Source organism: Gouania willdenowi, chromosome 12, assembly GCF_900634775.1.
Source record: "Gouania willdenowi chromosome 12, fGouWil2.1, whole genome shotgun sequence".
Lineage (NCBI taxonomy): Eukaryota > Metazoa > Chordata > Actinopteri > Blenniiformes > Gobiesocidae > Gouania > Gouania willdenowi.
The window spans coordinates 745,250-761,951 of NC_041055.1; the positions used below are offsets into that span (position 1 = coordinate 745,250).

General features: G+C 41.4%; 1 protein-coding gene across 1 annotated transcript in view; it reads left to right on the top strand.

The window, feature by feature from the left end:
* Positions 1 to 16,702, top strand: part of ttc28 (tetratricopeptide repeat domain 28) — a 45,079-nt gene that overhangs the window by 16,878 nt on the left and 11,499 nt on the right. The window contains exons 6-21 of the mRNA XM_028463414.1: positions 2,905 to 3,058; positions 4,061 to 4,232; positions 6,202 to 6,370; positions 6,479 to 6,639; positions 7,292 to 7,780; positions 8,464 to 8,656; positions 8,721 to 8,801; positions 8,870 to 9,122; positions 9,889 to 9,998; positions 10,313 to 10,442; positions 11,090 to 11,317; positions 13,312 to 13,456; positions 14,039 to 14,140; positions 14,250 to 14,382; positions 15,266 to 15,445; positions 16,247 to 16,692. Coding sequence (XP_028319215.1) covers positions 2,905 to 3,058; positions 4,061 to 4,232; positions 6,202 to 6,370; positions 6,479 to 6,639; positions 7,292 to 7,780; positions 8,464 to 8,656; positions 8,721 to 8,801; positions 8,870 to 9,122; positions 9,889 to 9,998; positions 10,313 to 10,442; positions 11,090 to 11,317; positions 13,312 to 13,456; positions 14,039 to 14,140; positions 14,250 to 14,382; positions 15,266 to 15,445; positions 16,247 to 16,692 — 3,146 coding nt within the window. The remainder of the gene's footprint in view (positions 1 to 2,904; positions 3,059 to 4,060; positions 4,233 to 6,201; positions 6,371 to 6,478; positions 6,640 to 7,291; positions 7,781 to 8,463; positions 8,657 to 8,720; positions 8,802 to 8,869; positions 9,123 to 9,888; positions 9,999 to 10,312; positions 10,443 to 11,089; positions 11,318 to 13,311; positions 13,457 to 14,038; positions 14,141 to 14,249; positions 14,383 to 15,265; positions 15,446 to 16,246; positions 16,693 to 16,702) is intronic.

Consider the following 16,702-nt stretch of genomic DNA (forward strand, 5'->3'; position numbering starts at 1 on the left):
AACGAGGAGCCAGTGGAGGTTTTGGAGGACAGGGGTGATGTGGTCACGGGAGCGGGTGTGGGTGAGAAGGCGGGCAGCTGCGTATTGGAGTTTATTTAGGAGTGTGGAGGTTGTACCAAACAGGAGCTATTGCAGTAGTCAAGACAGGATGTGACAAAGGCGTGAATTAGAGTTTCAGTGGCGGGGAAGGAAAGTGAAGGACGGAGACGAGAGATGTTTTTGAGGTGTAAAAAAGCGGTTTTCATGATTTGTTTGATGTGGTGGTCGAAACAAAGGTTATTATCAAAAATGATACCAAGGTTATGGCAATGAGAGGCGGGACACAGGGTGGAGTTATCAATGGTGAGGTCAGAGGCTGTTTGGGTGATGGAGTTTGGACCAATGAGGAGTATGTCTGAGTTGTTACTGTTTAAGATCAGGAAGTTTTCTTGGAGACATGTTTTGATATAATTGAGACAGTTTGAAAGTGTGGAGTGGGTTTCATAGGTGATAGACTTGGTGGAGATGTATAAATAGACGTCGTCGGCGTAACAATGAAAATGGAGACCATGGCGACGAATGATTTGACCGAGGGGGAGGAGGTAGATGGTGGAGAGGACCAAGCACAGAGCCCTGGGGGACTCCTTGGGACAGGGGGGCAGTGGAGGAGGATCAGTTGTTGATGAAGATAAATTGTTTTCTGTTAGTGAGGTAGGACTGTAACCAGGTGAGGGCATCGCCAGTGATATTGAGGAGGGATTTTAAGCAGGAAAGTAGGATGGAGTGGTTGATGGTGGTGAAAGCAGCAGTGAGATCAAGAAGAACGAGAATTGAGAGTAGGGTGGAGTCAGATGAGAGGAGGAGGTCGTTGGTGACTTTGAGGAGGGCTGTTCCAGTGCTGTGTTTGGTGCGGAATCCAGATTGAAATTGTTCGTAAAGGTGATTATTGTTGAGATGGGATGTGATTTGTGAGGCAACAACGTGTTCCAGAACTTTTGACAAAAGGGGAGGTTGGAGATGGGTCGGAAGTTGCTCATGATGTTGGGGTTGAGACCAGGTTTTTTGATGACGGGGGTTACGGCAGCCAGTTTGAGTGATGAAGGGACAGAGGGAAAGGTGAGGGAGGAGTTGTTGATTATTGAGATGAGATGGGAGATGGTGGGGCAGGATCAAGTACGCAGGGGGAGGTTTTGATGGTGGAGAGGATTTTAAACAGTTCAGCTGGGTGGACAGGTGTGAATTTAGAAAGAGAACGAGTGGTAAGAGGGGCGGAGGCAGGTGAGGAGTGGGCGGGGGTGAGAGAAATATTTAAGGAACTGTAGAGGGTGTTAATTTTAACCTTATAATGATGACCCCTGGTGGTCATCTCAAAATGTGGCCTCAGGCCATTAGTTATTATCAGCCTACATTGTGTTCAAGTGATAATTTTTCTGTGATGTATGTTTTTAAATAAGTTATTTCAGGTTGAAAAAACGGGATTTTACGTCATAAATGACAATGATTGACAGGCGTAGCTCTCTTTGTGAATAGCAGTTACGTCGTGAAGGAAAGCTGAGTCACCATTAAACGTTTCCGTTCAGTTTATTGTCTTTATTGATCTCCTACTATGAGTACTAACCTCTGATCTGATCATCTGAACAAGATGATGGTAGAATTTCCAGTGGGAAAGATACTTATGTTGTTGGTGTAGCTGGGCTGCGTAACTCATCAGGGCAGTACGCTAAATGGGCGAGGCGTGTTACCAGGGCTCCTCCCACCAGACCCTACTGCGCAGACTTTGGCTCCAAATGACGTCAAATTTGCAAGATGGCAGCATGACTAAGCGTCGTATTTTGGCTTCAAGAACGTAGAGTGGGAGGAGCTACAGAACACGCCCGCGACACCTGATCCATGACTCTACAATCAATTCATCTTGGAATTCATGGCTAATTCCTATCGATTGAGGACACTGCTACCGATGCGGCCGTATCCCTCACTTGTTGAAACCAATATCCGGATCATCGATTTATCGTTCACAGCCTTAGTAGTGACCCACAAAACCCCAACAGGACAACAAATATACACAAATATAAGTCCAAAAACACACAAAATTAGATGAAAATGTATCCAAAACAAGGACAAAAACCCACAAAAATGACTCCAAATACACAAAACAACAACAAAAACACAAGAAAAATATAGAAATACACAAAAGTACCAGAAAAATATACAAAAATACAATACAAGTACACAAAAATGACTCCAAAAACACACAAAATGAGAGAAAGATGTATACAAAACGAGCACGAAAACCCACAAAAATTATTACAAATACACAAAACAACAAGAAAAACATACAAAATCACAGCACAAACACACAAATGCAACAGAAAACTATACCAAACTACAATACATTTACACAAAAATACTCCAAATACTCAAAATGAGAGAAAGATGTATACGGAAAGAGCGCAAAAACACACAAAAATTACTCAAAATACACAAAAGTACCCTAAAAATGTAAAATACAACAACAAATTACACAAAAATCACATCAAATACACAAGAAGAGAACAAAAACATCCAAAAAATACTAGAAAAAAATACAAGATGACAACAATAAACAAAAATAGAAAAAAAATACAAAATGACAACAATATGACAATATCACAAAAGATGACTCCAAAAATACACACAAAACAGAACAGAATACAAAATGACAACAGTAATAAACAAAAATAACTCTAGCTTGGAGTTGTTAGCTTAGAGTCGTTAGCTTCCCTGCTTTTATCTCAGCAGTTTCATGATGAACAGTCTCCTGTCGTGTGTGTGTGTGTGTGTGTGTGTGTGTGTGTGTGTGTGTGTGTGTGTGTGTGTGTGTGTGTGTGTGTCTGTGTGTGTGTGTGTGCGTGTGTCTGTCTGTGTGTGTGTGTGTGTGTGTTCCAGGTGAACGACCATCCGTCCCAGGCCTCCACCCATGGTAACCTAGCCGTAGCGTACCAGGCGCTAGGCGCTAACGACAGAGCTCTGCAGCACTACCTCCATCACCTGAGCATCGCACGAGAGCTGAGAGATGCTCAGAGTGAAGCCAGAGCTTTAGGTGGGCGGGGCCACAAAGAGTCGGTGTGAATACAAACATCCATGCTAACGTGCTAACTTTAGCCACCATAACTCAAGCTTTGAGCTCATTTTTATTTAAAGCAGAACTAAGTAACTTGTTTATTAAGGTGAAAAAGTCACTTCGTTCTGCTTTAATAAAGAGCCATTTGACATTGTTTTTCACTAGCATAACGATACGAGGACGGCGGGAGAGAAAAGTGCTGACTCAACCTTGAACACTGAACTATTTCAGCTCATCTATTCTCTTGATAACATTCAAAAGGTTGAACATATTTTATAGGTAATCACATAATCTACACATAATCTAAATCCTCTCTGTACTACAGCTAAAGCTAAAGACTGTGAAGCTAAAGATCTAATTTTTTGGTCTCAAAGTGGAAATAAAACCAGGAACAAATAAAGCGCTGACTAATGCACGTTTAAACCCCCACATACTGTAAAAACATCTCAAATCCAAACGTTTATGTACATTTCTCTGCATTGTGACCAGGCTAACATGCTAGCTTTAGCGCTCCTACAGTGGGTAAACAAACAACACAGAGATCATAAGTTACAAAACACAAGAGTGGCTCATAGAAATGGAGCTTAGTGATGTCACAGTCATAACTTCTACAATAATTAACTTTATTAGTGACTGATTACATTTATGGAGCTTGTCTCCATCAGCAGTTAGCTACACACTGCTAGCCGTTAGCCGTTAGCTCATTTTATGTATTTTATCCTTTTATCTATATATTTTGTTTTGTCCTTTGTTTTATTCTTTTCTGTTTTTTGTGTATTTATGTTATGGTCTTTTGTGTTTTTTTGTTGTTCTTCTTTGTAATTGTGCAGTTTTTAGGAGTCATTTTTAGTTTGTTGTGTATTTTTGTGCTATTTTGCATTTTTTTTGTATTTTGTTTATTCTTTTTTGTTTTTTGTGTAAATTAACAGTTTTCAGTGGGATGATGAAAATGAAAGAGTTATTTTTGTGTTATTTTTGCAGTAAACCTGGGGAACTTCTACAGCTGCAGAGGAGAATACACTCAGGCCATTCCTTATTACCAGCTCTACCTGAAGGTGGCGCCGCTGCTACAGGACCTAGAAACTGAGGGAAAGGTTTTCCATAACCTGGGCTACGCCCACTACTGCCTGGGACAGTTCAGAGAGGCTGTCAGGTTAGACACACCCTCACTGACATGATAATTGTTACATTCTAAATCAGTAATAATAAATATAATCAGGAGGGAACATTATTACTTTTATTTTAAAGTGAACTTATAAGAACACAAATGTCTTTTCTTCTGTTTAGTAGATTAATTCGATCATTTCTGACACATATGTTGCTCTGGTGCAAAGCTTGTTTTTCATGAAATTCACAATATTCCCAGAAAAATCCAAGTCATATTCCTGAATGACGTTGTTTTGTTTGTTTTTGTTTTGTAAATTTCTATGGGTTCTATTCTCTCGTCTGGACTTAAGCGCTTTTTCGCACACATGCAGTTACGCATTTCTCTCCTATGTGTATTCTCTGGTCCAGGCTGCTGACACGCCCACCGCTCGTAAGGAGGCAAAAAGCGCGTATGTGTGAAAGAAGGCGGGCTGAAGGAAAGGAGGCGGTGATGTCATTTTTTTGGGGCTGTCTAGAAATCACGGAACATGGAGTTTTACCAACGCTTGTAAATGTCATTGAAATCTGTGGAAATGATGAAGTTCACTTTTAATTTGATCATCATCACCACCATCATCATCATCATCATCACTGTAAAGCGTGACAGAGTTAGATGATGTAGATATGATGTAATAACGCGTCCACAGAGCGTCCTGCTTTAACACAGAGGGATGTTTACAGTGAAACAGAATTATTAACTTCCATAATACACAGTTTTAAATATAAATAGTTTAAAGTGACCTGAGCCTCATTAAAATATGTGTGGGAACAGTTTGTGTTCCATCCTCATCTGCATATGACAGCATGTTTCACTCTGTAGTGGATCAAACTGTGACTTTACGTTGGACATAGTATGAAAATAGTTGAATCACTGTGACCAACGTGGACAGAAGTCTGTGTCTGTCACAGTTTTAATTAATCACACAGCAGCAGCTGAGTGATCACAGCTGCTGCTGCACGACGCACGAGTCTGTGTGGCTTCAAATGTAACTAAGTCCATATTTCTACTGCAATATAATGTTTCACCTTATGGGGGCGCTGCACTTATTCCAGGATTAGAAGAACATAAGAGGAAAAGGACTTAAACACACCGGAGAATGTGCGTAAAGCCAGATTTGAATGGGAACGCCTATATTTCAGTACAGGAGGAGAATAGCAGGAAAGACTTACACACATGAGAGAATAGAGTCCTATTTCATTTTGAATATTTTTCTCTTGTGTGTTTTTGTTGTTGCCGTTTTGTGTTTTATAAGTGATTTTGTATGCTTTTGTTGTCATTTTAATGCTTTGTGTATTTTTGCTGATGTTTTTTATGTTTTTTGTCATTTTGTGTATTTTTATGTTATTTTCTACATTTTTTTAATTAATGTTTAGTATTTTTGCTGTCATTGTGTGTGTTGTTTAAGTCATTCTGTGTATTTTTGCTGTTGTTTTTTATGTTTTTATTCATTTTGTGTTATATTTGAAGTTATTTTGTACGTTTATTTTAGGGGTTTACACAAATTAGTCGAAGGGCCGTATGTGGCCCCCGGACTTCATGTTGCCCATTTCTGCTCAAACATTATTCCTCCCTCCCTCCTTGTGTTCCTGTAATTTTGATGTTCTGTTTTTAAAGTGTGTGTTAAATTTGGGGGCCACACAATATCAGAGCGGGGGCCACTTGGTTTGGTTCTTCATGCCAATGACTACCATAAGAAGTCTAAACTTAATTTATTTAGCGCTAATATTTTTAAAACCTTATTTTGTTTTCTTTTTAAATGCACATGAGGCTACTTATATACATACTCTATAGAACTGTATTATATAACAACAAATTCACTTTTACTCTCAAAATCAGACATGGCCAACTAAGAGCATCTCAGTGAAGAAGATGATGACCTCAGCTGATTTTGTTTCTCTGATACCACATCTTTCTGTATTTAATGTTTGTAAATGAAATAAAAACAGTAACATAAACCATTCTTCTTATTTTCTAGGTATTATGAGCAGGATCTGGTGTTAGCTAAAGACCTCCAGGACAAAATGTCCCAGGCTAAAGCGTTCTGTAACCTGGGTCTGGCCCACAAAGCTCTGAGAGAGTACGACCAGGCTGAGGAGTGTCAGAGGTCTCTGATGTCCATCGCACACGCCCTGGAGAACACTCAGGTTCCTCATTACACACACACACACACACACACACACACACACACACACACACACACACAGTGTGTTTGATCATCATGTAATCAATAATCTGCTCCTGTGTGTCTACAGGCTGTTTTCAGAGCTCTAGGAAACCTGGGAGATGTGTTCGTAGCTCGAGGAGATCCAACAGGAGCCATAACGTTCTACCAGCAGCAGCTAACGTTGGCGCAGGAGGCTAACGAGCAGGCGAAGGAGGCCGACGCCCACGCAGCCCTAGGATCAATTCATAGGTGATCAATTCATAGGTGATCAATTCATAGGTGATCAATTCATAGGTGATTGTAGTCACATGTTAAAAAACTACAGAAATACACAAAATTCCATCCATCCATCCATCCATCCATCCATCCATCCATCCATCCATCCATCTTCTTCCGCTTTTATCCGGGGCCGGGTCGCGGAGGCAACAGTCTCAGCAGAGATGCCCAGACCTCCCGATCCACGCACACCTCCTCCAGCTGTTCTGGGGGGACCCCGAGGCGACACCAGGCCAGCTCAGAGACATAGTACCTCCAGCGTGTCCTGGTCCTCCCACGAGGCCTCTTCCCAATAGGACATGCCTGAAACACCTCCCGAGGGAGGAGACCAGGAGGCATCCGAAACAGATGCCCGAGCCACCTCAGCTGGCTCCTTTCAACGTGAAGGAGCAGCGACTCTACTTCGAGCTCCTCCTGAGTGACTGAGCTTCTGACCCTCTCTCTAAGGGTGCACCCAGCCACTCTGTGAAGGAAACTTACACTAAATTAAATAATAAAATCAAGTAAAGGCAGATTTACTAAACAACAATAAAAAATAAGCAAAAATAGAGACAGTGGCTCTACTCTGAGCTCCTCACTCTAATGGACAGTGAAAGGGTTAACCATGTCCTCCTCCCTCCTTCAGACTGCTGAGTCAGCTGGATTCCGCCCTGTCCTACCACAGTCAGGAGCTGACCCTGAGGAAGGATCTAAGGGACCAGCCGGGGGAGTGTCAGGCCCTGGGCCGGCTGGGGGCCGTGCACATGGCCCTGGGAGACTACGGCACGGCCCTCCAGTGCTACCAGGCCCAGCTGGGCGTGGCCCAGGGCCTGGGGGACCCCCGACTGGAAGCCCAAGTCCAGGGGAAGATGGGCATCACTAAGATGAACATGGGTCTGTACGAGGAGGCCCTCGGGTTCCTGGAGCAGCAGCTGGCTCTGCTGCAGCAGCTCAGTGGCTCTGAGAGCGTGCTGGAGAGAGGCCGCGCCCACGGGAACCTGGCCGACTGCTACCAGGCCCTGGGAGACCACGAGGAGGCCGTCCACCACCATGAGAAGTACCTGGTAGCAGCTCAGAGTCTGGACCTGGTCCAGGACCAGGAGAAGGCCTACAGAGGACTGGGACGGGCTCACAGGTACTCACACTATCATTAAAACCAGTTTGGATTGGTTGTTTGGTTCCAGGATTACACAAACCAGGAAGTAAGACAAATAAATAAATAAAGGACTTTTATTAAATCTTTACAATTAACAATTTTATAACAATTTTGACAAATAACAAATAAACAGTTAATTTGGTTATTAGTAAACATAGGCATTTATATAACATTATAACTTATTTATTTATTCATCCATTTTCTGACCTTTTTTCAAGGTCGTTATTTATTTAATTATGTATGTATTTATTTATTTGTTTATTCATTCATTTGTTTATTCATTCATTTATTTAGTCTTTATTCATTTATTCATCTATTTATTTATTCATTCATTCATTCATGTAACTATTGCGCTATATAAATAATGATATGATATGAATTTGTTTATTTATTTTAATGATTTATTTTTTCATACATTCGTTTTTATTTATTTGTTCATTCATTAACTTATTCATTTATTTATTCATTCATTCATTCATTTATATATTTTATCATTTCTTTTATTTAATTTAGTTGTTTACATTTGTTAGCGGTGAATTAGCCCCTCCTACTGGTCAGAAGTATGTAGCAGTATATTATATTATATTATATTATATTATATTATATTATATTATATTATATTATATTATATTATATTATATTATATTATATTATATTTTCAGGTCCCTGGGCAGTCTCCAGCAGGCTCTGGTTTGCTTGGAGAAGCGTCTGGTTGTGTCTCATGAACTGGGCGGTGAAGGTGGTGGTAAAGCTGAGGCGTACAGAGAGCTGGGAATGTTACACAGTCAGCTGGGAAACTACGAGCAGGCTCTGACGTGTCTGGAACACCAGCTGAACATCGCACGCACTAACAGGGTGAGATCACGTTTATGAAAATAGAAATAAACAGAAAATAAATAAAGAGTGATATCTGTGTCAGGATAAACCTCTGGAGGCTGAGGCCAGTGATGCGCTGGGCGTGGTTTATCAGTTGATGTCAGACTATGAGACGGCTCTACAGGTGAGTGTGTGTGTGTTTCTGAGTGTTTCCTCATCACTGATTGGATGAATCTCCTCCTCCTGCTGCAGTGGCACCAGAGAGCTCTGAGCATGGCTGAGCAGAGTGGGCGTCTGACCCCCCAGGGACGGTCCTACGGGAACCTGGGTCTGACCCACGAGGCCCTGGGTCACTATGAACGAGCTGTGGTTTATCAGGAGCAACATCTGAGCGTAGCAGCTCAGAACAATGACCTGGATGCTAAGACTCAGGCTTTTGGGGGTCTGGGGAGGACACACCACGCTCTGCACAACTACACACAGGCTGTTATGTACCTGCAGGAAGGTGAGGAACCACACAGCTGCAGCGCCGTGGGAAACACTGGAGAGACACAAAGACAGAAACCACTGTCCACTGAAAACTCACGTAAACCTACAGCAGCACAAACCTCCACTAATATAAACCTATATAATACACTAAATGAGGCATAATTTAAATTAAAGGCAAACGTTCAAAAATACACAAAACAAGAAAACACATAAAATAACACCAAAAATACACAAAACAACACCAGTGATGCACAAAGTGACAGAAAAATACAGAAAATGACTCCCAAAACACACAAAAGTATTAAAAAATACACCAAATGACACAAAATAAAGGACATGCAATAAAACAGAAATACACCAAAATTACCCTGGATACACTGTACACAGTGACAGAAAAATGCACAAAAACACACAAAAGTATTTCAAACAAACACCAAATGACATAATACACAAAATAAAGGACGACATATAAAAAAAACCCAAAATACACAAAACAACAACAAAAACACATTAAAAAAACTACAAAAGTAAACAAAAGCACAATTCTCAGCTAATATAAACCTAGAGCAGAAAACATCTGCATATAATTCACTAGCTGATGTCTCACTATCTCCAAATTCACAAATTCAGTGAAACTTCTTCATATCTGCAAAGGTTTTGAGAAAAATGGTTCCAAATTTAATGAAGTGGTGAAGTTCCTGTTCTCATTAACTCAGGCTGTTGTGCAAACATTAGAGACTGTGTCGTTAAAGGTTCTGATCATGTGACCATGTGGTCCTCAGGGCTACGTGTAGCGGAGCAGCTAGGACGTAGAGATGATGAAGCTAAGATGAGACATCACCTTGGTCTGTCTCTGTGGGCCCAGAACCACCTGGAGGAGGCTCAGCATCAGGTGATACCACCATCACATGTTTACATGTTTACTCACTGAGGATGGTTGCTATGGAAACAATGTGCTGGGGTTATGGAGGGATTTGGTATATTTATTTATTTATTTTACTGTTTTTCTTGTCGTTTTCTGGGTTTTTGTTATTTTGCACGTTTTGTGTTTTTCAGTCAATTTGTGTATTTTTGTTGACATTTTGTCCATTTTGTCATTGTTTTGTATTTCATTATTCTAAATATTCATATTTTTATTTGTCTATATTAAAAAACGAAATAATTATAAATGATGTGTGTGTGTGTGTGTGTACGTGTGTGTTCCAGCTCTACAGAGCGTCCATGCTCTTTGAGTCGATCCGTCATGAACTGCAACATAGCGCAGATTACAAGCTCTCCCTATTTGATCTGCAAACCAGCTCGTACCAGGCACTCCAGAGGGTCCTCGTCAGCCTAGGTGAATCAACCCCGCCCCCTTATTTTTGTTGTGTAGTGTTATTCTGCTTTTATTTGCACACATAGTCCCAGATTATCCACGATTTATGAATGTTTGAGTGCCAGAAAATGTTGCTTATATTTAGTTTTATTTTTGAATTAATTACATACCAGCATAAAGTAAAAAAAGAAATAAAAAGAGAAAAACAATGATAGTAAATAATTCCCAAACTTGAACACTTTGTGTTATTGAGAGTAATGTCAAATGGTTGCATAAGAGGATAATATGAATTCATATTTTATTTGAGCTAAATTTACTTCCTCCTGCTATTAGATTTAAAAAAAATATATTGAATTTTTTTTTACCGTTTCTTTTATTCAGACATTTTTTTTAGGAAATTTACTTTGATTTCCTGACATGTTTATACTGTCAACTGCCAGTCTTCCTCAGAGGCGTCTGCTGATCGCTTTGATGTTTCCTTATGAGTTCTTTTTAATACATTTTTAATTAATTAATTACATCTCCTCCTAACGCCTCCTCCATACACCTCTTCCTAACTCCTCCTCCTAACTCCTCATCCTAACGTCTCCTCTTAACTCCTCCTCCTAACTCCTCCTCCAAACTCCTCATCCTATCGTCTCCTCCTAACTCCTCCTCCTGACCCTCAGGTCGATATGACGAGGCTCTTTCCATCGCTGAGCGTGGACGTACGCGTGCATTCGAAGACCTACTGGTGGAACGTCAAACAGGAAGTGAGCAGAAGGCGAGCAGCGATCCGTACGTTGCGGTCACCGTGGACCGTATCCTGGAGACGGTGGATGCTCAGAAGGCGGTGGTGCTGTATTATTCACTGACTGGAGGGTTCCTGTACACCTGGCTCCTGTCCCCAGGCTCAGGTAGTGTTCAGATCTTTGGTTTCAGTCTCGTCAGACATCACATACATTTCACAACTCGTTTGTCTTTGTTGGTTCTTACTTGAACTTTATTGACCACAGTTCACAGTAGCAGTAGACCACAGTAGACCACAGTAGACCACAGTAGACCACAGTAGACCACAGTAGACCACAGTAGTCTACAGTAGTCCACAGTAGTCCACAGTAGTCCACAGTAGTCTACAGTAGACCACAGTAGTCCACAGTAGACCACAGTAGTCCACAGTAGACCACAGTAGACCACAGTAGTCCACAGTAGTCTACAGTAGTCCACAGTAGTCCACAGTAGTCCACAGTAGTCTACAGTAGACCACAGTAGTCCACAGCAGACCACAGTAGACCACAGTAGTCCACAGTAGACCACAGTAGTCCACAGTAGACCACAGTAGACCACAGTAGTCCACAGTAGTCTACAGTAGTCCACAGTAGTCCACAGTAGTCCACAGTAGTCTACAGTAGTCCACAGTAGTCCACAGTAGTCCACAGTAGTCTACAGTAGACCACAGTAGTCCACAGTAGTCCACAGTAGTCCACAGTAGTCCACAGTAGACCACAGTAGACCACAGTAGACCACAGTAGTCTACAGTAGTCCACAGTAGTCTACAGTAGTCCACAGTAGTCCACAGTAGTCCACAGTAGTCCACAGTAGACCACAGTAGACCACAGTAGACCACAGTAGTCTACAGTAGTCCACAGTAGTCCACAGTAGTCCACAGTAGTCTACAGTAGTCCACAGTAGTCCACAGTAGTCTACAGTAGACCACAGTAGTCCACAGTAGTCCACAGTAGTCTACAGTAGACCACAGTAGTCCACAGTAGACCACAGTAGTCCACAGTAGACCACAGTAGACCACAGTAGTCCACAGTAGTCCACAGTAGACCACAGTAGACCACAGTAGTCCACAGTAGACCACAGTAGTCCACAGTAGTCCACAGTAGACCACAGTAGTCTACAGTAGACCACAGTAGACCACAGTAGTCCACAGTAGACCACAGTAGTCCACAGTAGACCACAGTAGACCACAGTAGACCACAGTAGACTAACAGTAGACCACAGTAGACCACAGTAGTCCACAGTAGTCCACAGTAGTCCACAGTAGTCCACAGTAGACCACAGTAGACTAACAGTAGACCACAGTAGACCACAGTAGTCCACAGTAGTCCACAGTAGTCCACAGTAGTCCACAGTAGACCACAGTAGACCACAGTAGACCACAGTAGTCCACAGTAGTCCACAGTAGACCACAGTAGACCACAGTAGTCCACAGTAGTCCACAGTAGTCCACAGTAGTCCACAGTAGTCCACAGTAGACCACAGTAGACCACAGTAGTCCACAGTAGTCCACAGTAGACCACAGTAGTCCACAGTAGACCACAGTAGACCACAGTAGTCCACAGTAGTCCACAGTAGACCACAGTAGTCCACAGTAGTCCACAGTAGTCCACAGTAGTCCACAGTAGTCCACAGTAGTCCACAGTAGTCCACAGTAGTCCACAGTAGACCACAGTAGACCACAGTTCACAGTAGACCACAGTAGACCACAGTAGACCACAGTAGTCCACAGTAGACCACAGTAGTCCACAGTAGTCCACAGGTTATAAACCTGAAACAGGATCAATGCTTCATCACATTATGCTAACAGGTTGATTTCCTACATTACCAATGGATCGTGTGTTCCTGATGAATGTTCTGGTTTCTGACCTTCTGGTTCAGGTCTAACTGACTGCTGGGAGTACACTTTTTACCAGCGTTTTTGGAACATAGTTACTGCCCTTGAGTTACCATGACTACCCGTCAACATCAGTTGGTCCCATTTTTGCTCAGATTAGTAGTTAACATTATTAATCATTAACATTCTGGACCTGTTCATTTTGTTAAGTGACCTCGAGCCGAACGTTCACACACACGTTCCAGGTGAAAACAACCTGTGACTGTTTGTGAACCTGTGCATGTGCAGGGATCGTGAAGTTTAATCAGGTTTATGTTGGAGACAACGAAGGCCTGGATGGATGTGAGGGAGGAGGGGGAGGAGCTCCCATCATCCTGGAGCAGATCATCAGCAGCAGCAGAGAAGCTTTAGGAGTGGACACACCCTGCAGCAGGTTCTCTAATCATCTCATACTTCATTTATAATAACATCTTCTACTGAAAGATAAAATATGAATGATCCAGAACATTCTGACATTCCTGTTTTCATTCCATTACGTTAAATCTGCTGGAAACGATCATGTTTCTTTAGATAAATACACAGTGTAGGCCTCATAGATCAATATATCAATGATCATTTTAGTTGAAAAAAGAAAAGTTTGAAATCATCTCCACTGTAAACACCTTTCTGAAATGTTTGGTGCATTGCATTGTGGGATGTGTAGTCACATAGAAGTGTTTTTAGTTAAAGCACAAGTAATGAAAACACACAAAGCAAAAACAAAAATACACAAGATTAATCAGAAATCACAGAAAAATACACACAATAACTTCCAAAACACAAAGCAACAACAAAAGCAGACAAAACACAATATATGTATTTCTGAAAACACACGAAGCGACAACAAAAGTAACAGAAAAATATAGAAAATGACACAAAATTAGTCATTAAACACACAAGAACACACAAAATAATTACACAAACACACAAAACGACAACAAAGACACATTTACATATTGTCATGTTGTTTGTGTAGAAACGTGTGTAGCAGTGAGACGGAGAGTGAAGCTGGAGATCAGAGGGAGCAGAACTTTAATCATCTCCACATGGAGGCCAACAACAAGCACGTCTACAACAGGTTTAACATCAAACACACACAAACTTTCAAAATAAAATAGCCTTCAAAATAAAAAACAAGTAAATGTTTTCCTGACGTTCTGACATAATGTCATATATGTTAATAACAGAAGCTGTCAGAGCGTGAGCAGCATCACTTCCTCTCAGTCTCCAGAGAAGAAGAGTTTATCTTCTACTTCCTGTCACCACAACAACAAACCTCTGAGGGCGCTTTACGACCTGCTGATAGCGCCCATGGAAGGGGTACGAGTGTGTGTGTGTGTGTGTGTGTATTTTAGATTTTTACGTTGCTTTGATACACAGACGAGCAATTTTTATCACAAGGGGCGGAGCCACAAACATGTATCTGATCTCAGGGTCACATGATCAATATTGATGTCAGCATTAGAATAACGACCAATCAGAGCATTAACACAGAAAACACAAACAAATGCTTGTGATTTTGTGTGATTTTCAGTATTTTTTAATACATTTTGTATATTTTTGGGCTCATTTTGTGTTTTTGCTGCTTTTTTTTGTGTTTTTGTGTTATTTTTGTTGTTGTCTTGTGTGTTTAAGTGTGCTTAAGTAAGTCATTTTGTGTATTGTTCTTGAATGTATAATTTTGAAAGCTTTTGTTGTCTTTTTTAAAAAAAATTCTGTTATGTTTGTGTGCTTTTGTTGTTGTTCTGTGTGTTTTTGTAGTCAGTTTGTGTATTTTTATGTTATGTTCTATATTTATGTTTTTGTGTGTTTTTGCTTTTTCCATGTGCCTTATGGAGTTATTTACTTGTAATTTTGTTGTACTTTTGTATATTTTGCTACCATTTTTTGTCTTTTTTGTTTTCTTTGTTGTCTACCTGTGTTGGGAGTAATTTTGTATGTTTTTGAAGTCCTTATTTTTGTTTACTTTTGTTGTCATTTTATGTCCTTTTTTCCTTTTTTTACTGTTGTTTGCTGTAATGTTCTGTGTTTTTAAGTCATTTTGTGTCATATTTGAAGTTATTTTGTATTATATTTTAAGTCATATTGTGGGTTTACTTTGGGGGCTTAAACAGATTTGTCTGAGGGCCTCATATGGCCCCCGAGCCTCCAGTTGCCTATGTCTGCTCTAACCCTATCCCCCCTCGCTCCCTGTGCTCCACAGGCCCTGATGCACAGTGGGGGGTCAGCGAACAGACACAAACAGCTGGTGCTGGTCCTAGAGCCAGAGTTGTACCTGATACCGTTTGCCTTGCTCAAGGGCAGCTCCTGTAACGAGTTCCTGTACGAGAGGTTCAGTCTGATCTCTGTTCCCTCCATCACCAGCCTGAGACAGTCTGACAAGGTGAGCAGCTCATAACGTTCAACACACCAGCACTGTGTGGGGGCTGGTTATTATAATCATATTATATTATAAATGTAACTCATTACAATATTTTATTTGATTATTACTTATTAGTGTGGCCTCATTCATCAATAAATCAAAGATCATTTTCTCATTAAATATGTAAAAGGTTCAAATTGTTGCTTGAAACATTGTTTTGATCTCCACTGTCAACACTCTTTTATTGACATTTTGAGAAAAGTTTGGTGCATTGCATTGTGGGATATGAAGTAAAAACTAAAATACACAAAATAACCAGGCAAACATAGTTAACAACAACAAAAACACCCCAAATGACAATAAATGTACGTAAACAAAACCTGAGTGCTACAAAACTGACATTTATTGACATTGTTGGTAAAGTGTGGTGCATTGCATTGTGGGATGTGGAGTCCTGATGAATAGAAGTGTTTCATACTTCATTAAACTTCATCATAAGTTTTCCGACAATGTCAATAAGCGTGTGTTTATAGTGGAGATGAAAACAAACTTTCAAGCTGCAGTTACATCATTTTATTGATCAAATTGATTTATTGATCAATGATCAATGATTTATTGATCAATGATTTATTGATCGTTGAGGCAATACTGTGTCTTTATCTGATAGAAAATGATCGTCTCCATCAGCTTTAATTTACTCTGCATTTGTGAAGATGTACATATATGTGTTAACTTATTGCTCTGTTATTATAACATAATACACACACACACACACACACACACAATCAATAATCAAACCATGACTCGTGGTTGTTTCCACAGCCTCCGTCTCTCCGCCCTGATGGAGGTTCTGGGGGGGCTGCTGTGGTGGGACCCCCTCGTCTCCCCCCCGCTGTGATGGAGCGCTGGCTGTGGGGGCCTCTGCCCTCAGCCCAGGACGAGGCTCTGTTCCTGGGGGGGCAGCTGGGCTGTGACCCTCTGACGGGTCCCCACGCCACCAAGGAGCGGGTGGTGGCCGCTCTAAACCACGCCCAGTGCGTCCACTTCTCCAGCCACATCAGCTGGAAGCTAAATGCTATCGTGCTAGCGCCCAGCCCCGAGCACGCCACTGGACAGAGAGAGAGGGCGGGGTCAGAGTGGGAGGGGAGGGTCAAAGGTCACAGTGAGGACGGAGAGAGCGTGTGTGAGGGTCCTCCTCTGCAGGACTTCCTGCTCAGCGCCGCAGATATTCTCAACCTGAGGCTCAACGTCAAACTGGTGGTCCTCAGGTCAGACGTT